The 22,837-nt window shown below is 46.0% G+C and overlaps 1 protein-coding gene across 1 annotated transcript; it reads left to right on the top strand.

Moving 5' to 3' along the window:
* Positions 1-326: 326 nt before the first annotated feature.
* On the top strand, positions 327-22,789 carry LOC310873470 (uncharacterized protein; the record flags this gene model as incomplete). The annotated part of the gene is made up of 7 exons (XM_083785866.1): positions 327-415; positions 4,319-4,599; positions 13,922-14,035; positions 18,056-18,169; positions 19,056-19,169; positions 20,979-21,092; positions 22,771-22,789. The coding sequence occupies exons 2-7, from the start codon at positions 4,319-4,321 to the stop codon at positions 22,787-22,789; spliced, it is 756 nt and encodes a 251-aa protein (XP_083641992.1). The 5' UTR covers positions 327-415.
* Between the last annotated feature and the right edge of the window lie 48 nt (positions 22,790-22,837).

Genomic DNA, 22,837 nt, shown 5'->3' with positions numbered 1-22,837 from the left:
AAACACAGAACTTAATAACTTAAGTTAACTCAAATCAAACTCAAATAAGTTTTTAACTCAAATCTTGGCCCTGAACGGGTTGAGAATCACTGCTAGAGCCGTAACAATCTTCTCTAATGTTCTGTGTGACCATAAACACAGAACTTATGCCGTACGTTCTCTGTAAGGTGTTCTTCTTGGCTGCGCTCTGCCTCCTCCCGGCTGGCTGTCTGGGCTACTGGCCGGTTGCCTATAGCGACACCGCACAACTGGAAAAACCTGTTTCCTATCTAGACACTTCCTACTTTATGTGCGTTAATAAAAACACAGTCGACCATTTTGACACAACACGTCAACGATCGACAACACAGAGAGCTGAACACTGCATGGACTCCATTTTGCCACGTCGGATTAAAGCCTAAAGGTTAATATCGGGGTAAGTGTTTTTAATCACTTTACTGGAACTAATGTCTATAGTCTGGTATTATACACTTCTTCTTTTCTTTTGTTGTGTTGTTTGTTTTTTTGTGGCTTTCGCCTTTATTTTATATTTTTTATGGAGGGACAGACAGTAGGCCGACAGGAAATGGGGAGAGGGATTGAGACGGTCATGAAAGTTGAACAATGAAGTTTGGCTTCCTAATTATTCTGCCTACACTTCACTGGTGAACAGAAAGAATCAATAAGAAATAGACTCTGTATCCTGATTGTAAAAAGTAATTATGTCTTTAAAGGGTAATTAAAAGTAACTCACAGTCAGAACTTCAGAACTGCAGCCTCACTCCCAATCCTCCGCCGTAGTCTGAAAACCCACCTCTTCAGACTCCACCATGGCCCATAGCACTCGCCATAGCCTAGCCCCTTAGATAGCACTTTATGTCAACTTAGATAGTATTTTAAACAGACTTATAGCTCGTTACGTAGACAGCATTAGAATTCCTAACTGGCCCAACTCATTTGCATACATTTTAGGCCCTGCCCGGCCCGATGACCCCCCCGCCGGGTCAGGTCGGGTTCGGGCAGCATTTCAGAACGCTGGTTGTTTGACCTTTGACCCTTTGAAGCTTCAAACAAAAGGTGCTTATTGGTCCAAAACCAGGACGTGTCTCAAAGAATGACCCCTAGCTCGCCCCTCGCTCTCATTCTGACTTCCTCTTCCCTCTAGCAGCCTCTCTCTCTCTTTCCCTCCCCCCCTCTCTCTCTCCTCCTCCTCCCTCCCTCTCTCTCCTCTCTCCCCTCCTCCCTCCCTGTCTCTCCTCCTCCTCCCTCCCTCCCTCTCTCTCCTCTCTCCCCTCCTCCCTCCCTCCCTCCCTCCCTCTCTCTCCTCTCTCCCCTCCTCCCTCCCTCCCTCTCTCTCCTCTCTCCCCTCCTCCCTCCCTCCCTCCCTCCCTCTCTCTCCTCTCTCCCCTCCTCCCTCCCTCCCTCTCTCTCCTCTCTCCCCTCCTCCCTCCCTCCCTCTCTCCTCTCTCCTCCTCCTCCCTCCCCCTCCCTCTCTCTCTCTCCTCCTCCTCCCTCCCTCTTTCTCCTCTCTCCCATCCTCCCTCCCTCTCTCTCCTCTCTCCCCTCCTCCCTCCCTGTCTCTCCTCTCTCCCCTCCTCCCTCCCTGTCTCTCCTCCTCCTCCCTCCCTGTCTCCCCTCCTCCTCCCTCCCCCTCTCTCTCTCTCTCTCTCTCTCTCTTCCTCCTCCCTCCCTCTCTCTCCTCTCTCCCCTCCTCCCTCCCTCTCTCTCCTCCTCCTCCCTCCCTCTCTCTCCTCTCTCCCCTCCTCCCTCCCTCTCTCTCCTCTCTCCCCTCCTCCCTCCCTGTCTCTCCTCCTCCTCCTCCCTCCCTGTCTCCCCTCCTCCTCCCTCCCCCCCTCTCTCTCTCTCTCTCTCTCTCTCCTCCTCCTCCCTCCCTCTCTCTCCTCTCTCCCCTCCTCCCTCCCTCTCTCTCCCCTCCTCCCCCCCTGTCTCTCCTCCTCCTACCTCCCTCTCTCTCTCCTCTCTCCCTCCCCTCCTCCTCAATCCCTCCCTCTCTCTCCTCCTCCCCTCTCTCTCTCCCTCATCCTCCCTCTCTCTCTAAATGTTTTTTTTTTTTTTAAACACAAGGTGTGTTGCTGTCCTAGTGACAAACTGCCCTGTATCTGTGTACACGCGCGCGCACACACACACACACACACACACACACACACACACACACACACACACACACACACACACACACACGCACACGCACACAGAGAGAAGGGGTGGTGTTATGTTACAACCAGTTTACATGTTAAATGTTGTCACATGACAGCTTTGTGTTCACCTCACAACTGATACATGCCTCAGTGACAGAAGGCGACACTGTGTGTGTGTGTGTGTGTGTGTGTGTGTGTGTGTGTGTGTGTGTGTGTGGGGCAGCAAGATCCGCCCTAACTGATGTCAAATCAATTCAAAGGAGATTTACCCAACCAAATTACAATACACCAAATCTCAGCCACTTGTTCAGTCACACTCCATCACGGCGTTATGGTGTTACGGTGAAATTGGTGACCTACTGAAACATGTGACCATCTTGTGGACTTCACACAACATTAACACACATGGAGGTCTTTAAATACGTGGCCAGAACACCAGCTATAGGTTGAACTCTGACAATGAACAAACCGCAACGATTTACATTCGGACACTGACATTGTGCGAGTGTCTACTTACTACACCATTGCCACATATTTCAGCAGGTCACCGATTACACCGTAACACCACCATCACCGATTACACCGTAACACCACCATCACCGATTACACCGTAACACCACCATCACCGATTACACCGTAACACCACCATCACCGATTACACCGTAACACCACCATCACCGATTACACCGTAACACCACCATCACCGATTACACGGTAACACCACCATCACCGATTACACCGTAACACCACCATGCTGGCGTGAGCCAGTGTGAGTCAGGGAGTGGCCGAGATTTTGGCTAAGAATGTTAACCAATCATCTCTCCTCTTCCATGTTGCTGTGTGCCATGATTGTTATGAGTCACCTGTAAGGTGTGGTTCTCAACATGTGGGCTGGGACCCCCAGGGGGTCCCCACATGCTTTTGGAGGGGTCCCCAGATGACAATAAAGTGGCAAATGAAGAGCTTTTAAGACCTTTACAATATACAAGAACAATTGACAGAGCATTACTGCATCAAAAAGTAATCAACAAACTATTCTATAAAAACTGTCTTGATTGATTAAACATTTTGACCTGAGGACGATTCTACAAATGTCTTCTACATCCTGACAGTTTTCTGAAAAAGCTATGTTTCTATGGCAGTCGTCAGTCATTTAAAAAGAAAAAATAGCAGAATCATGTTACCAAGATTGCGTTTTTCCACCTTAGAAATATTGCACGAATCAGAGCCTATGTGTCCTTGGACGATGCAAATACGCTAATCCACGCCTCGGCTTGATTACTGCAATGCACTTTTTTCTGGACTGCCTAAGAAAACAACTGACAGATTACAACTTGTCCAAAATGCAGCAGCCAGAGTTTTAACTAGAACTAAGATGAGAGAACATATTACTCCAGTTTTGGCATCACTGCACTGGCTTCCGGTTGTTTTTAGGATTGATTTTAAAATTATTTTACTTGTGTATAAAGCTCTCAATGGTCTCGCACCTTCCTACCTACATGACTGCCTGCCTAAATATGTCCCAAACCGCCCCCTAAGGTCTTCCACCGCCGGCCTGCTCGCTTTGCCTAAAAAAATGGCAACTAAAAAATACGGGGAAGCAGATTTTTGCTTCTACGGGCCGTCGGCATGGAACAAGCTCCCACTGTACCTTCGACAGGCAGCCTCTGTAGACATTTTTAAAGCTCAGCTCAAGACCCACTTCTACAACATTGCTTTTAATTGATCTTTTATTTTTTGTTATTCATGTCCTCACTGTACTGCTTGTTTTTTAATGTCGTTGCCTTGCTTTTTTTCTTTTCTCCATTGTTCTGTAAAGCACTTTGAGCTGCATTTCATGTCATGAAAGGTGCTATACAAATAAAGTTTTATTATTATTATTATTACATGTGAATGTTTTGGGTGGTCCCCAGTTCACATGTGAATGTTTTGGGTGGTCCCCAGTTCACATGTTAATGTTTTTGGGGAGTCACGGCCTGAAAAGGTTGAAAAATGAGAATCACTGAGGTAGATGACAGATAAGACTCTGCAGGGGGAGCAGTTCTGTTGGATCACATCAAATAACGCAGTTGTTTCCTGGTGTATTGTGTCTTGACAGGTTTCCTGAAGACCAGAGATGAGTCTTGGTGAGGAGAGAGAGAGAGGAGGGAGCTGACAAACATCTCCTCCACAGAGCAGAGATGAGTCGCCGTGAGGAGAGAGAGGAGGAGGGAGCTGACAAACATCTCGTCCACAGAGCAGAGAAGAGACGCCGTGAGGAGAGAGAGGAGGAGGGAGCTGACAAACATCTCGTCCACAGAGCAGAGAAGAGACGCCGTGAGGAGAGAGAGGAGGAGGGAGCTGACAAACATCTCATCCACAGACCAGTGTCTCCAACAACCAGCTACATGTCTATGAAGAGTGACACGTCTATGGGAAAACCTCCTGACTTCAGTGATGAACCTGGACCTCCAGATACACAGTATGTCAATCCTCCTATTAAGCGTTGCAGTCCCGCCCCCTCGAGACACCCGGAAAACTAGACTTTTCAGAAAGTATTTATTTAAAGACGTTTACGCCGCGGACAAAGACAACTCTTGTCGTGACAAATCATGACAATAAACACAATGTTTTGGGCCAAACAAAGAATTAGAAAGTAGAAAAAAAACACTTTTTTGTTGTTTTTCTTCTTTGTAATTATTTGTTTGGTCCAAAATATTGTGTTTGTTGTCATGAATGATGAACAGTATGCCACCTATACATTTAAACTATCACCTGTTAGTGTAGGCCTATTGTATATGTAGTAACTTAAAGACGGTTACAGTACAATATTAAGCTTGATGTTTATTTCCCAAGTGAGAAACAGACTGGAAGCTCTATCGCCACATAATAAAGTCACTTCCTCCAAGCTGGTGGTTTCCTGTTAGACCAGAGCCATAGAGTAAGACAGAGTTACGACATTGAGGGGCAGAAATCTCTGAGTTCTGTTGGAAAAAAGTAAAAGTATTGTACAGTGACAACTATAAACTCTCTGTAATGTTTATGTTGTACTATTACTAATAATCAATCTAAAATAAAGGTATTTAAGATCATTAAAGCTGAGTCCAGTGCATTCTGCCAACTCCCGGTCCAGGACTTTGTCACTGTTCGCTATGCTCTTCACCAATAGAAGTCTAGACGTAGAAGATTGGACTGAAGCCCCATGAAGTGAACGGAGTTGTGGTAACTCTGTCTTACTCTATGGCTACTACTGACTGCCTAGTCCTAGTCTGGTGTACTTGTGCCCCCTCTTGGCCAGGCCCTGTAACTACAGGTTTTTTTTTACATGCCTAGTAAAACCACAACATAATGTTTTTTGCTATTTTATTCAGTTTTCCTTTTGCTGCAATGTTGTGAGAGGAAACTAAATATGTTACCCTTTTACACTATACAACTAGGGATGGGAATAACAATTTACAATGTAGGCATTTAGCAGACGCTCTTAATCCAGAGCGACTTACATTAAGCAAGAACAAAAAAGCATGGGAATACATCACATACAAACATTTATCATGAAACATGCGTAAGCTATTAAAGTAACAGTGGAATATTTATATAATGAAACTATACATATAAACTATACATATATACTACGATGCTATACATATGTACTATGACATGCTATGACTACATACAATGCAATTATAGTGCTGTCTACAACTCTACATAACATGCTATAAGTCTGTATCAAATGCTATCTAAGGGGGTGGGATAACAGTTTTACACTAGGGATGGGAATAACATAGTTCTCTATCGTGTTCGAGACTGGCTCTCCACTACATATTATTCAATATGTACGGGAACTGACCCCACGGGGCAGTGTTCATGGATATCTCTTTAAGACACATCTACTATGGTGGCCCTGCCCAGATGATCAGCGGGCTATTTAAGCCCCATCTGTGCAGAGCCACTTTGATTTTTTGATTTCCACGAGAGCAGACGTTTCGTGTATCTCAGCAGTTTTGACACTTATTAAGCAATATATATATATATATACATATATATTTAGAACTATACAGCTGCGTGGCACACAGTCCACTTACCAGAGGTAAGAAGAGAGCCGGTCGTCTTGACGACTCCTCTCTGGGCGCCGCGTAGCTCCACAACAACAACAACAACAGCAACAAGCTGAGCGCAGACTCTGTATTGCGGAGGAAAGCCTCAGCTTGTCCGTGCGACCGCTCCGTGGTGAAACCTGCCAGTTGGGGGAAACCTCGGAGACGGCGCTCGGTCCGCGCGTCCAACCCTCGGTGAAACCTGCTAGTTGGGGGAAACCTTGGGTCGGCGCTCGGTGCGGCCAAAGGGTCCAAGCGTGAAGCCAACTACGTTGGTAGATCCTTGGTCTCTCCCTGGCGGCATAAGCGCTGTGAGACCCCGAGCGAAACCGACCTCGTCGGTGAACCTCCTGGTTGATCATCGCGGCTGTACACCGTTGCGGTTGCTGCCGCGGTCCGGCCAGACCACACGGCAGAGAGCGTAAACAAACAATTCCAGCAACTTCCTCATTGACAGGTTGACATGAGCGTCATAGGGTAGGCAGACTGCACTGTGCCTCATGGTTCACAAGAGGGCGGTGTGGCTCAAAGATCAGGAGACAAAAACTCCCGATGACCCACTGTGTCAGGCTGCAATTAAATCGCTTATTCTGTCACAATTGGTTCTGGTTAATTAATATACTTATATGCTTATAAGTATGATAATGGCTACAACAACACACTATGCATGTGGACTTGTAGGCCTACTGGAATGATATACAAAAGTTTGGAAGCCTCCAGTGTGCTCAATGTCAGATTGTTTTGTGCTAGAGCGCCTCAGAGCGGCTGAGCAGTTTAGGTACAACCTCTTCCAGAGGTCCATAACTCTGCTGGTGACACAAAACAAACTGGGGACATTGATTTGGTATGGACTCTGTCCTAACAAAGAGAGAGCACACTGAGAATCCGTGTCATGGGGATGCCTAGGGTACCATGTTGCCTTGATTCGTTTATGCAGCATTGTGAGATTCTGCAAATGGGTAGATTATGACCCCTCACGTTCAAGCAATTACTATGTGCCCACTCCCTGTTGAGCACAGTCCGAACAGTTAAAATATGGTGTACAATACAAGATGTATACATATGTATATATAAGTACACATATAATAAATAATATAGGTATACATAATATATCTATATAGAGACAAGAGGAGATGGAAACAGCAGGGGTTTCTCAGGCTGCATGTGGAGCTCACATGCCCACAGAGGATGGCCATGACCAGTGTGTGTCCTGCGGGGGCCCTGGTATGAGGACCCCGCCCCCCGGTACGAATGGTCTCATCCTTCCAGCTGAAGCTGGAGGGGCCGAGGGGGCCTGGTTTTAGAGGCAAAAGACCAGTCATTTCCACTGACAGACTAAAATGTCCCATAAAAATGTAATTTTTATGTGAACGTCTATGCTATTTGTATACAGCGGTGACTCTGTCTCCAAGACAATTTCTTTCTCAATAGGGAGACAAATAAAGACTACCTTGAACCTTGTCCAAGGTTGGCAGAGCTGGGTGAGCTAAGCTCAGGCTATAGCTCCACCTCTTTCCTGCCCTGCCTGGTATGGACAGGTCTGTAAAGAAGGATTTAATGAAAGTTTTCTGTGAGACTACTTACGAGTGTCAGCAGCCTATTAATGCACTACAGTGTGCAGTTTAGGGAGCGAGCGTTGACTCGCCCTCTCGGGTTAGCTGTTGTCTCGTTTGTAGGTGAGACTAACAAAATTCCTTGGGGTCAGACGGCCATTAGAGCACACTATACAGGGTATGGTTTATTGTTTATTGAATGGATCCCCATTAGCTGAGGCCGAGGCGACAGCTAATCTTCCTGGGGTCCATATAAAATAGACATACAAAAAGTACATGAATACATGTATTGTTGGTGTTGCGCCAGCTTACACGCCTGTGATGTGGTTCGGTATTGTGGATCTGGGTTCAGTGACACAAACAGAACGTGCTGGGTCAGTCGAATGTTTCCCTTTATGTTGGGCAGTCATCATAGCGCGCTATACTGTCGTATTTCTGGCGAGGCGTCAGCTAACGCGACAGTGGTGTAGGTCTGTCACGGACAGGACATGCTGTGTCTGTCCGATGTTTGGTTGAAGGCAAATTTTGCAGGCATTATAGCGCACTATACTGTCGTATTGCTGGCGGGGCGCCTGCTTACGCGACCGTGGTGTAGTTCTGTCTGTGGATCTGGTTCCCCAGTGACACAGACAACACGTGCTGGGTCTGCCAGGAAGTATGCCTGAATCTCAGCCATTGGCACACTATAAGGCGTATTGCTGACGGGGTCAGCTCATGCGTCCGTGGTGTAGTTCTGTCACAGACAGGACGTGCTGTGTCTGTCCGATGTTTGGTAACACAGACATGACATGCTGGTTCTGCCAGGAAGTATGCCTTAATCTCAGCCATTGGCACACTATAGGGCGTATTGCTGACGGGGTCAGCTCATGCGTCCGTGGTGCAGTTTCACGGTGGAGCCGGGCTCAGCTCACAGCAGAGTGTGCTGTGGCTGTCAGGCAGAGCACACGATACAGTATACAGTGTGTCACGGCGGAGCCGGTCACGCACCTAGGTGTGACTCTGCGGCGTATAATCCGGTTACCGGTCTGAAACCACAGAGAAAGCTCTTCTCACCCAGAGAAGTCACAAAGTCATGGCTATCTAGGCACAGCTAGCCAACACAGGGCGATTTTGTCAATGCCACCGGCACCTGCTTACACGGCACTTCGGTGACCATAAGGGCCTGACCTTATTGAGGAGCTACAGCAACTGGCTTCAAGCTTCCCAGGCAGTAGCAGCGGGCAAGACTATTCTGGTGTGGCGCCATCGGCTGCCACAGTCCGAGCTGCAGCAGGAGGGCCGAGCTCGTCCAATGAAGCTGCCTTGTTAGCCATTGGCCTGGTTAGGCCAGGAGGTCAGTGCATTGCTCCAACAAGCTAAGAAGGCTTGTGCAGATGACCAGATGCAGGAGGTGATGGCAGGAATGCTCCATCATGAGCAACTTGCCTCAACGGCTCATCAGGCTGCGCAACCCCAGTTAGGTTTGTCAGCTCCAGGGGCCTACGGGTCAGATTGGAGGCCAACCGGCGGGGTATGGCTAGATCGATGTGCTCAACACACTGAGCCCACTCCTCAGTCCTGACAGTCCAGGGAACCCAGCCCCCACCTGCTGTCTCTCGAGACAGTGGCAGTCAATTCAGGTGGACCCCTGAGTAGGTTCCACCATGCCTTAGGTGGGTTGCATCCCTCTCGAGGTCGTCCTCAGACGAGCCCTCCATCATCGTTTCCAGTCATCCTGGTTCTCCATACATCTGGCCAGTTTGTCGGTACTGTGCGCTCCTGCGTCGTCCTTGAGTACATCCACGTATGTTAGCGTGGGACGTCCTCGTGACCGGTGCCCGTGTGCTGGATCCCACAACACTAGTTTGCTGGCTGGCGTCTCTTGGCAGTTGAGCCAGCTGGTGCCTCCGCCCCTTAGGGCTGAGGGCGGCCACGGTGTCCCCCCGGCTCCCCTGAACATGCGGCCAGTGCATTATCTGTCCTTTACGGTCAGGCACTATGCGGGCGTATTGCTGACAATGTCAGTTTACATGTATGTAAACGTGTATAGTTACGTCGGTTCACACAGCAGAGGGTGACGAGACTGTCAGGGGGGAGCAGAATCACCAGGAGGGTGCATTACGGCATGGCCGTTAAGCGCCTGGGTGTAATTATGTGTGGGGGAAACCGGTTATCGGAGCCACGGAGTGAGCTCCCTCCTCGTCCGGGGGTAATGGGCTATGCCGGTGACCTTGTGACACGGCGGACCACTGTCCCACACAAGGGCAACACGAAGATCACCCAGTTACTGAAGGGTGCTCTCACATTAGGTCGGCAGTCCCCCCACGGGAGGTGGTACTGTCTGCCTTGCGGCATGAGCCAATTAAGCGTGGACACTTGGGTGGCTTCTCGCAGGACAGCATTCTTGTTGTTAGCAGTGTCAGCCACAAGAATGTCCCTATTAGTGCACGAAGGAGGCTGCCACTTGATTCCTACATGGCAAGGTTTAGGTGGTGCTGGCACCAATCCCTGCATTCTATACCATACGGCCTGATACGAGCCAGTCAGCCCGTTGAGTGGCACCCTTCCCACCCTCCTAAGCAGGGTGGTGAAGCAGGATTGCAGTCACTGTTAGGCCCTGTCAGGGCCTCTAATGGGCCAAACTGTCTTAAGCAGATGGTCTCCAAGACTGGGCTCCCTCTTTGGGTTGTGAAACAATCTAGCAGGCATATAGGTTGGCAGGGATGTGGGCACAATCCGTGCAGGGCCTTGTGACCCATGCACTGATGACGAGATGTCCCTCTATCTGAGATCTGTGTGACGGACTCTGTGTCGATGCCGTCCGCATTTAGCAGGTTATACCAGTGTGGTATCCATGTGACAGCCAGCACCCTCCTCACTGAGTGGGCTGGGCTCCGCATCAGGACACGGCTTCAACAGTCTGTTGGCCTACTGTCCGACGGCAGTAACTGCAGACTGCAGTAACCTGGTTACATTTCCCGAATGGCACCCTGGTGCTCAGAGGAGCTCAGGTTAGGGCCCCACCAGTCCTGTTTGGGGGCCAGGCCGTTAGCCCTGGAGGCTCTATGATGAGCCCCCTTAAAATCGTTTAGTCAGTGAGCCTGACATGCTGTCACTCAAGACAGCAGTATTATATAGTCACGTCTGCAAGGAGAAATGTGGGAGTTGCGAGTGCTGTCAACCCATGACACGCTCGGCCGGGTGATGGAGTAGTTTTACACCTCGACCCAACCTTCTCCCCAAGGTTCTCTCAGGGACACATCTCAATCAGGTGATTGAGCTCTGTCCTCTCTACATGCAGACGGATGAAGTGTGCAGACAGAGCCGGTCACCCACTCTGCCCCGCTAGAGCGTTGGAGCTGTATGTCAGGGCCACACGTAGGCCCACAACTTGACGGACCAGCGCTTTGTGTGTTTTAGCAGGGGTGCTCGGGTAGACCATGGTCGAAGGCTGGACTGTCCCACCGGATCACAGGGGTGATCCAACAGGGACAAGCAGGCAGGAGTGCCAGTGTCGCCTGGAAGGCAGGCACACTCTGCCCATGAGACGACAGCCCCCTGGTTGCTGTAGAATGGTGTATCTCTGACAGAGATCTACACAGCAGTGACATGGTCGACTCTGTCTACAGTACATTCACCCTGTCCTACCGATGGAACGTGGTGGCATCCGCTCCCCCTGTGGGAGTCGCTCCTGCGTGCTACTCAGCGGTAGGGTCACCGGCACCTTGACCGGTCAGGTTGGCCGGGCATCTGACGGGCTGGCTTGAGCAGCCCTTCACCCCGGTGGTCACTGGCCTAGCATCGTGCTGGGCCAGCTGAGCCTAGGTGGCGTCTTGCGCCTAGGCCACGAGTATTACTTACTGGTATGAATACTGAAGTTTTGGAGCATTTTGGCAAGCGCCTGTGGCAAGGATAGCCACGGTCAGACTCATGGCGCTCACAACTTATAGGCCCTGATGGAATTCAGGTAAACTGCCTCGGGCTGCCGCGGGGGCAGCTGGTCTGCTTATTTCCTCGCGGTGTGTCTTAGAGAGTTCCCGTACATATTGAATAATATGTAGTGGAGAGCCAGTCTCGAACACGATAGAGAACGGAGGGTTACACTCTCTGTAACCCAGGTTCTCTGAGTGGAGAGACTGGCTCTCCACGAAAGAGCCGCTCCGAAATTCGTGTCAATCAAGAATTAATCAAAGTGGCTCTGCACAGATGGGGCTTAAATAGCCCGCTGATCATCTGGGCAGGGCCACCATAGTAGATGTGTCTTAAAGAGATATCCATGAACACTGCCCCGTGGGGTCAGTTCCCGTACATATTGAATAATATGTAGTGGAGAGCCAGTCTCTCCACTCAGAGAACCTGGGTTACAGAGAGTGTAACCCTCCGTTTTACACTATACAACTAGGATGGGAATAACATAGTTTTACACTATACAACTAGGATGGGAATAACATATAGTTTTACACTATACAACTAGGGATGGGAATAACATAGTTTTACACTATACAACTAGGGATGGGAATAACATAGTTTTACACTATACAACTAGGATGGGAATAACATAGTTTTACACTATACAACTAGGGATGGGAATAACATAGTTTTACACTATACAACTAGGGATGGGAATAACATAGTTTTACACTATACAACTAGGATGGGAATAACATAGTTTTACACTATACAACTAGGATGGGAATAACATAGTTTTACACTATACAACTAGGATGGGAATAACATAGTTTTACACTATACAACTAGGATGGGAATAACATAGTTTTACACTATACAACTAGGGATGGGAATAACATAGTTTTACACTATACAACTAGGATGGGAATAACATAGTTTTACACTATACAACTAGGATGGGAATAACATAGTTTTACACTATACAACTAGGATGGGAATAACATAGTTTTACACTATACAACTAGGATGGGAATAACATAGTTTTACACTATACAACTAGGATGGGAATAACATAGTTTTACACTATACAACTAGGATGGGAATAACATAGTTTTACACTATACAACCAGGGGTGGGAATAACATAGTTTTACACTATACAACTAGGGGTGGGAATAACACAGTTTTACACTATACAACTAGGGGTGGGAATAACATAGTTTTACACTATACAACTAGGGGTGGGAATAACATAGTTTTGCTGGTGTGATCATCTGGTGTAATTATTGTGATGGCACACCTTTCCGAATATGAAAACATTACATTGGCCTGCTACACACATTCTGGATAGCATTACAATGTGAATTACATAAATATCATAACAAGAGTAGTCTATGACTGGAAGCAATTAGTGAAAAAGCACTCTTTCAGGTGACCAGCTTGTGACTTCAGTCATCGATGACATATCGATGACATATCGATGACATATCGATGACATATCAATGACATATCGATGACATATCGATGACATATCGATGACATATCGATGACATATGACCATTGATATTTTCTGAAGTGGGGAGTGCACGTGCAGTAGTGCACGTGCAGTAATGCACGTGCATTTGCACACTTGTGCTGCATATAATATAATGCACATGAAATATGAAAACTCTGTGACAGCGCACGTTTCCAAATATGAAAACTCTGACAGCGCACGTTTCCAAATATGAAAACTCTGTGACAGCGCACGTTTCCAAATATGAAAACTCTGTGACAGCGCACGTTTCCAAATATGAAAACTCTGTGACAGCGCACGTTTCCAAATATGAAAACTCTGTGACAGCGCACGTTTCCAAATATGAAAACATTACATTGGCCTACTACACACATTCTGAATAGCATTACGATGTGTTCAATTACATGAATGACAAATACAGATTATGATAACAAGAGTAGTCTGTGACTGGTAGAACATGGGTGCAATGTGTGAAAAAGCACACTTTTCTTTCTTTTGGAAATGTGTGATAAAGAAAATGATCAAGGAATATCTTTGGGCAGAATTTACTCTTTTGTCAACAAAGGTGCTCTCTAGACTCTTGCTGGAGCCTCATTCATTCAATGCCACTTTGACCACGCTTCCACCTCTTGGTTCTCCAACATCTCAATGTCACTAAAAACTAAACTTCAGACCTCCCAAAACAACTGAACACATTGAATACATTGACTTCTTCATTCACATGATAATTATAGAAACATCTCTATGATTCCAGAAGTCTGTACCACAGAGCAGAGTCTCCAACTCCCAGCCTTCTGTCTGTGAAGAGTGACACGTCTAGAGGAAAACCTCCTAACTTCAGTAATGAACCTGGACCTCCAGATACACAGTATGTCAATTCTCCTGTACAATTTACAATATAATGAACCTGGACCTCCAGATACACAGTATGTCAATCCTCCTGTACAATTTACAATATAATGAACCTGGACCTCCAGATACACAGTATGTCAATTCTCCTGTACAATTTACAATATAATGAACCTGGACCTCCAGATACACAGTATGTCAATCCTCCTGTACAATAAACACAAGATTAAATATTTGAACCTAGTTCAAAAAGGTAAAGTCCAAGTGTCCTAGCACTGTCCAAAACTAAACTCATGTGTCCAACAAGAAAGCAAATCCAAACCAGTCTGTAGAGTGTGGCCAGTCTCCTCTGGACACCCTTAAACTCCTTCGTAACGTCTGGTCCAACATCCAATATCCAGGGAAATAATCCAACATGGAAAGAAGGTCACTAAATCTAAGAATCCACTATTCAGGAAACTACTCCAGAAAGGAAATATGGCAAGATTAGGGAAATATTCCTCTTGCTTCTCCAGTAGCCTGTCTGTCTCTCTGTTCACCCCCGAGTAGCCTGTCTGTCTCTCTGTTCACCCCCGAGTAGCCTGTCTGTCTCTCTGTTCACCCCCCAGTAGCCTGTCTGTCTCTCTGTTCACCCCCAGTAGCCTGTCTGTCTCTCTGTTCACCCCCCAGTAGCCTGTCTGTCTGTCTGTTCACCCCCCAGTAGCCTGTCTGTCTGTCTGTTCACCCCCAGTAGCCTGTCTGTCTCTCTGTTCACCCCCAGTAGCCTGTCTGTCTGTCTGTTCACCCCCAGTAGCCTGTCTGTCTCTCTGTTCACCCCCCAGTAGCCTGTCTGTCTGTCTCTCTGTTCACCCCCAGTAGCCTGTCTGTCTCTCTGTTCACCCCCCAGTAGCCTGTCTGTCTCTCTGTTCACCCCCAGTAGCCTGTCTGTCTCTCTGTTCACCCCCCAGTAGCCTGTCTGTCTCTCTGTTCACCCCCAGTAGCCTGTCTGTCTCTCTGTTCACCCCCAGTAGCCTGTCTGTCTCTCTGTTCACCCCCCAGTAGCCTGTCTGTCTCTATGTTCACCCCCCAGTAGCCTGTCTGTCTCTCTGTTCACCCCCCAGTAGCCTGTCTGTCTCTCTGTTCCCCCCCGAGTAGCCTGTCTGTCTCTCTGTTCACCCCCCAGTAGCCTGTCTGTCTCTCTGTTCACCCCCAGTAGCCTGTCTGTCTCTCTGTTCACCCCCCAGTAGCCTGTCTGTCTCTCTGTTCACCCCCAGTAGCCTGTCTGTCTCTCTGTTCACCCCCAGTAGCCTGTCTGTCTCTCTGTTCACCCCCCAGTAGCCTGTCTGTCTCTATGTTCACCCCCCAGTAGCCTGTCTGTCTCTCTGTTCACCCCCCAGTAGCCTGTCTCTCTGTTCACCCCCAGTAGCCTGTCTGTCTCTCTGTTCCCCCCCGAGTAGTCTGTCTGTCTATATGTTCACCCCCCAGTAGCCTGTCTCTCTGTTCACCCCCAGTAGCCTGTCTGTCTCTCTGTTCCCCCCCGAGTAGCCTGTCTGTCTCTCTGTTCACCCCCCAGTAGCCTGTCTGTCTCTATGTTCACCCCCCAGTAGCCTGTCTGTCTGTCTCTCTGTTCACCCCCAGTAGCCTGTCTGTCTGTCTCTCTGTTCACCCCCAGTAGCCTGTCTGTCTGTCTGTCTCTCTGTTCACCCCCCAGTAGCCTGTCTGTCTGTCTCTCTGTTCACCCCCCAGTAGCCTGTCTGTCTGTCTCTCTGTTCACCCCCCAGTAGCCTGTCTGTCTGTCTCTCTGTTCACCCCCCAGTAGCCTGTCTGTCTCTCTGTTCACCCCCCAGTAGCCTGTCTGTCTGTCTCTCTGTTCACCCCCAGTAGCCTGTCTGTCTGTCTGTTCACCCCCCAGTAGCCTGTCTGTCTGTCTCTCTGTTCACCCCCCAGTAGCCTGTCTGTCTCTCTGTTCACCCCCCAGTAGCCTGTCTGTCTCTCTGTTCACCCCCAGTAGCCTGTCTGTCTGTCTGTTCACCCCCCAGTAGCCTGTCTGTCTGTCTCTCTGTTCACCCCCCAGTAGCCTGTCTGTCTCTCTGTTCACCCCCAGTAGCCTGTCTGTCTCTCTGTTCACCCCCCAGTAGCCTGTCTGTCTGTCTGTTCACCCCCAGTAGCCTGTCTGTCTGTCTCTCTGTTCACCCCCCAGTAGCCTGTCTGTCTGTCTCTCTGTTCACCCCCCAGTAGCCTGTCTGTCTCTCTGTTCACCCCCAGTAGCCTGTCTGTCTCTCTGTTCACCCCCCAGTAGCCTGTCTGTCTCTATGTTCACCCCCCAGTAGCCTGTCTCTCTGTTCACCCCCAGTAGCCTGTCTGTCTGTCTGTCTGTTCACCCCCCAGTAGCCTGTCTGTCTGTCTCTCTGTTCACCCCCAGTAGCCTGTCTGTCTGTCTGTTCACCCCCCAGTAGCCTGTCTGTCTGTCTCTCTGTTCACCCCCCAGTAGCCTGTCTGTCTGTCTCTCTGTTCACCCCCAGTAGCCTGTCTGTCTCTCTGTTCACCCCCCAGTAGTGTCTGTCTCTCTGTTCACCCCGAGTAGCCTGTCTGTCTCTCTGTTCACCCCCAGTAGCCTGTCTGTCTCTCTGTTCACCCCCCAGTAGCCTGTCTGTCTGTCTCTCTGTTCACCCCCCAGTAGCCTGTCTGTCTCTCTGTTCACCCCCAGTAGCCTGTCTGTCTGTCTCTCTGTTCACCCCCCAGTAGCCTGTCTGTCTCTCTGTTCACCCCCAGTAGCCTGTCTGTCTCTATGTTCACCCCCCAGTAGCCTGTCTCTCTGTTCACCCCCAGTAGCCTGTCTGTCTGTCTCTCTGTTCACCCCCGAGTAGCCTGTCTGTCTCTCTGTTCACCCCCCAGTAGCCTGTCTGTCTCTCTGTTCACCCCCAGTAGCCTGTCTGTCTCTCTGTTCACCCCCCAGTAGCCTGTCTGTCTGTCTCTCTGTTCACCCCCAGTAGCCTGTCTGTCTGTCTGTCTGTTCACCCCCCAGTAGCCTGTCTGTCTGTCTCTCTGTTCACCCCCAGTAGCCTGTCTGTCTGTCTGTCTGTCTGTCTGTCTGTCTGTCTGTCTGTCTGTCTGTTCAGCTCCACTCTGGACTGACAGAGTCAAACTCCCCAGGTGGCCCAAACATTGTGATTGGTCAGCCAGGTGAGCTGTGGGCGGGGCTTCCCAATCACTGCCTGTTGCCATGGCAACACATGTATCTCACTGGCTTCTTGTGGCATATAGTCAGCAGATTGGTGGAAAAGAATAAAGTACATGAAAGTTGAAACATTGCAAACAAGTGGAAAACAACTGAAATTAAACACAATCTAATACTGTTTAAAGGGACACTTCACCCTTTTTGTAAAAAGATATATGTTAATGACGTTTAGAAGCTTTAGAACACTTTCCTGGGGGTCTTTATGTGTGTAATATGTGGTTTTAGATATTATAGATTGTAGCAGTGAGCACAGTGTCTCTGATGTCATGGACACTGGGCTCACCTTCCTTCCTGGACTACATGTCTCAGTAGGACAGCCATCCCCCTATCCACAAGGAGGAGCAGTGCACCAAATAATTATGGGAATTGTAGTCCAGGAAGGTAGTGAGACCAGTGTCCATGACATCAGAGACACTGTGCTCACTGCTACAATCTAAAATATCTAAAACCACATATTACACACATAAAGACCCCCAGGAAAGTGTTCTAAAGCTTCTAAACGTCATTAACATATATTATTTTGCAAAAAGGGTGAAGTGTCCCTTTAAATAACTGAAAATAGCTGATCTATAGGCTCACAATACATTGCACAGTGACGTGTTGTTGAGCTTGTAGATCAGCTACTTTCAGTAGAAAACCCTGAATACATTGTATAAGGTGTGTGTACTTAAATTACCAATAAACTTGAACTTGAACTTGAAATAACTGAAATCAGTTTTGGCGACTGAGAACTTTAAGATGAAAAATGGGGACTAACAATAAACAAATATACAATGAATTGAGTCCACATGATAATCACACAAACATTTTCTATGATTCTAGAAGTCTGTACCGCAGAGCAGAGTCTCCAACTCCCAGCCTTCTGTCTGTGAAGAGTGACACGTCTAGAGGAAAACCTCCTAACTTCAGTAATGAACCTGGACCTCCAGATACACCGTATGTCAACCCTCCTGTACAATATAAAGCATAACGGACACTCTGACAGTAACAATCCTCCTGTACAATATAAAGCATAACAGACACTCGGACAGTAACAATCCTCCTGTACAATATAAAGCATGACAGACACTCTGACAGTAACTATCCTCCTATAAAGCATAACAGACACTCGGACAGTAACAATCCAGATTAATTAAACTGACAGCAACCAGTTGTGGTGACTGAGAACTGTAATGTAGAATGATCCATGTAAAATGGGACTTATTAAACAATAGCAACTATGTATTAAATTGAAGTAACATGATAATTATAAAAACATTAATGTTATTCCATAGTCTGTACCACAGAGCAGAGTCTCCAACACCCAGCCTTCTGTCTGTGAAGAGTGACACGTCTATGGGAGAACCCTTTAACTTCAGTAATGAACCTGGACCTCCACACAAGTACGTGAATCCTCCTGTACAATAAACACAACACTATGCTACGACCTCATAATATCATACTGAGTACAGTACATATACATACATACAGTACATGCTAATTACTAAAGCAACAGACAACATTTCATAAAGGTGTATCCTCCCTGTCCATTCCTAACTATAGATTATAAGTTACTATGATCAGTTGTGAATTAAGTTGTACAATTTTACAATGTGGAGTTCAGAGGTGAAACTATACAGACTGACTGCTTGATGTCCCGTCTATGAAACAAACTATGTTACATAATATATCTATTATTTAATTGATAGAAGTTATTGAATTGTATGTTGTGAGGGTAAACCTAATGATGTTGCTCTCTTATACGTGTGGGACATAAGAATACATATTTCTGAACACATGCTATGCGTGTGATAATGTGATAACAGTATTTCTGTGATTCCAGACGTCTGTACCACAGAGCAGAGTCTCCAACTCCCAGCCTTCTGTCTATGAAGAGTGACACGTCTAGAGGAAAACCTCCTAACTTCAGTAATGAACCTGGACCTCCAGATACACAGTATGTCAATCCTCCTGTACAATATAAAGCATAACAGACACTCTGACAGTAACAATCCTCCTGTTCAATATAAAGCATAACAGACACTCTGACAGTAACAATCCTCCTGTTCAATATAAAGCACAACGGACACTCGGACAGTAACAATCCTCCTGTACAATATAAAGCATAACGGAAACTCTGACAGTAACAATCCTCCTGTACAATATAAAGCATAACAGACACTCTGACAGTAACTATCCTCCTGTACAATATAAAGCATAACAGACACTCGGACAGTAACTATCCTCCTGTACAATATAAAGCATAACAGACACTCTGACAGTAACTATCCTCCTGTACAATATAAAGCATAACAGACACTCGGACAGTAACTATCCTCCTGTACAATATAAAGCATAACAGACACTCGGACAGTAACAATCCTCCTGTACAATATAAAGCATAACAGACACTCGGACAGTAACAATCCTCCTGTACAATATAAAGCATAACAGACACTCGGACAGTAACAATCCTCCTGTACAATATAAAGCATAACAGACACTCGGACAATAACTATCCTCCTGTACGATATAAAGCATAACAGACACTCGGACAGTAACTATCCTCCTGTACGATATAAAGCATAACGGATACTCGGACAGTAACAATCCTCCTGTACAATATAAAGCATAACAGACACTCGAACAGTAACAATCCTCCTGTACAATATAAAGCATAACAGACACTCGGACAATAACTATCCTCCTGTACGATATAAAGCATAACAGACACTCGGACAGTAACTATCCTCCTGTACAATATAAAGCATAACAGACACTCGGACAGTAACAATCCTCCTGTACAATATAAAGCATAACAGACACTCGGACAGTAACTATCCTCCTGTACAATATAAAGCATAACAGACACTCGGACAGTAACTATCCTCCTGTACAATATAAAGCATAACAGACACGCTGACAGTAACTATCCTCCTGTACAATATAAAGCATAACAGACACTCTGACAGTAACTATCCTCCTGTACAATATAAAGCATAACAGACACTCGGACAGTAACAATCCTCCTGTACAATATAAAGCATAACAGACACTCTGACAGTAACAATCCAGATTAATTAAACTGACAGCAACCAGTTGTGGTGACTGAGAACTGTAATGTAGATCCATGTAAAATGGGACTTATTAAACAATAGCAACTATTTATTAAATTGAAGTAACATGATAATTATAAAAACATTAATGTTATTCCATAGTCTGTACCACAGAGCAGAGTCTCCAACACCCAGCCTTCTGTCTGTGAAGAGTGACCGGTCTAAAGGAGAACCCATTAACTTCAGTAATGAACCTGGACCTCCACACAAGTATGTGAATCCTCCTGTACAATAAACACAACACTATGCTACGACCTCATAATATCATACTGAGTACAGTACATATACATACATACAGTACATGCTAATTACTAAAGCAACAGACAACATTTCATAAAGGTGTATCCTCCCTGTCCATTCCTAACTATAGATTATAAGTTACTATGATCAGTTGTGAATTAAGTTGTACAATTTTACAATGTGGAGTTCAGAGGTGAAACTATACAGACTGACTGCTTGATGTCCCGTCTATGAAACAAACTATGTTACATAATATATCTATTATTTAATTGATAGAAGTTATTTAATTGTATGTTGTGAGGGTAAACCTAATGATGTTGCTCTCTTATACGTGTGGGACATAAGAATACATATTTCTGAACACATGCTATGCGTGTGATAATGTGATAACAGTATTTCTGTGATTCTAGAAGTCTGTACCACAGAGCAGAGTCTCCAACTCCCAGCCTTCTGTCTGTGAAGAGTGACACGTCTAGAGGAAAACCTCCTAACTTCAGTAATGAACCTGGACCTCCAGATACACAGTATGTCAATCCTCCTGTACAATATAAAGCATAATAGACACTCGGACAGTAACAATCCTCCTGTACAATATAAAGCATAACAGACACTCGGACAGTAACTATCCTCCTGTACAATATAAAGCATAACAGACACTCTGACAGTAACAATCCTCCTGTACAATATAAAGCATAACAGACACTCGGACAGTAACAATCCTCCTGTACAATATAAAGCATAACAGACACTCGGACAGTAACAATCCTCCTGTACAATATAAAGCATAACTGAAACTCGGACAGTAACAATCCTCCTGTACAATATAAAGCATAACAGACACTCGGACAATAACTATCCTCCTGTACGATATAAAGCATAACAGACACTCGGACAGTAACTATCCTCCTGTACGATATAAAGCATAACGGACACTCGGACAGTAACAATCCTCCTGTACAATATAAAGCATAACAGACACTCGAACAGTAACAATCCTCCTGTACAATATAAAGCATAACAGACACTCGGACAATAACTATCCTCCTGTACGATATAAAGCATAACAGACACTCGGACAGTAACTATCCTCCTGTACAATATAAAGCATAACAGACACTCGGACAGTAACTATCCTCCTGTACAATATAAAGCATAACAGACACTCGGACAGTAACAATCCAGATTAATTAAACTGACAGCAACCAGTTGTGGTGACTGAGAACTGTAATGTAGAATGATCCATGTAAAATGGGACTTATTAAACAATAGCAACTATTTATTAAATTGAAGTAACATGATAATTATAAGAACATTAATGTTATTCCATAGTCTGTACCACAGAGCAGAGTCTCCAACACCCAGCCTTCTGTCTGTGAAGAGTGACCGGTCTAAAGGAGAACCCATTAACTTCAGTAATGAACCTGGACCTCCACACAAGTATGTGAATCCTCCTGTACAATAAACACAACACTATGCTACGACCTCATAATATCATACTGAGTACAGTACATATACATACATACATACAGTACATGCTAATTACTAAAGCGACAGACAACATTTCATAAAGGTGTATCCTCCCTGTCCATTCTTAACTATAGATTATAAGTTACTATGATCAGTTGTGAATTAAGTTGTACAATTTTACAATGTGGAGTTCAGAGGTGAAACTATACAGACTGACTGCTTGATGTCCCGTCTATGAAACAAACTATGTTACATAATATATATATTATTTAATTGATAGAAGTTATTTAATTCTATGTTGTGAGGGTAAACCTAATGATGTTGCTCTCTTATACGTGTGGGACATAAGAATACATATTTCTGAACACATGCTATGCGTGTGATAATGTGATAACAGTATTTCTATGATTCTAGAAGTCTGTACCACAGAGCAGAGTCCACACCTGGACTGAAGACACCCAGTCAAACCACAAGTGGGCAAAGTAAGAATGTGAACTCATTGAAAATTCATAGTCAGACTAAATGTTAAATGTATCTGTATCAATTAGATCTAAGTGCAAATAATGAAGCTAAACAATTATCAACTCTGGATAAAAACAGCTGATCTTGTGTTTCTATGTTTCTTATCAAAAAGCATATTATCTGGGGGTAATTCATTAGTAATGTGTGCTGTAAAAGATGTAAAGTTATAAATTAACCTGAATGTTTTAAACATAAATGTTCTTCTCATTTCAGATGTCCGTCTGCAGGTTGATTTGAACGATTATAAGGTCAGTTTGGAGGTCAGATCGGACAGTCTTGA

The sequence above is a fragment of the Protomyctophum parallelum genome (assembly GCF_964188405.1).
Source record: "Protomyctophum parallelum genome assembly, chromosome: 1".
In the NCBI taxonomy this organism is placed as follows: Eukaryota; Metazoa; Chordata; class Actinopteri; order Myctophiformes; family Myctophidae; genus Protomyctophum; species Protomyctophum parallelum.
Note: the sequence above shows the minus strand (reverse complement) of the source record. Positions and strands in the feature narration are given on the sequence as shown.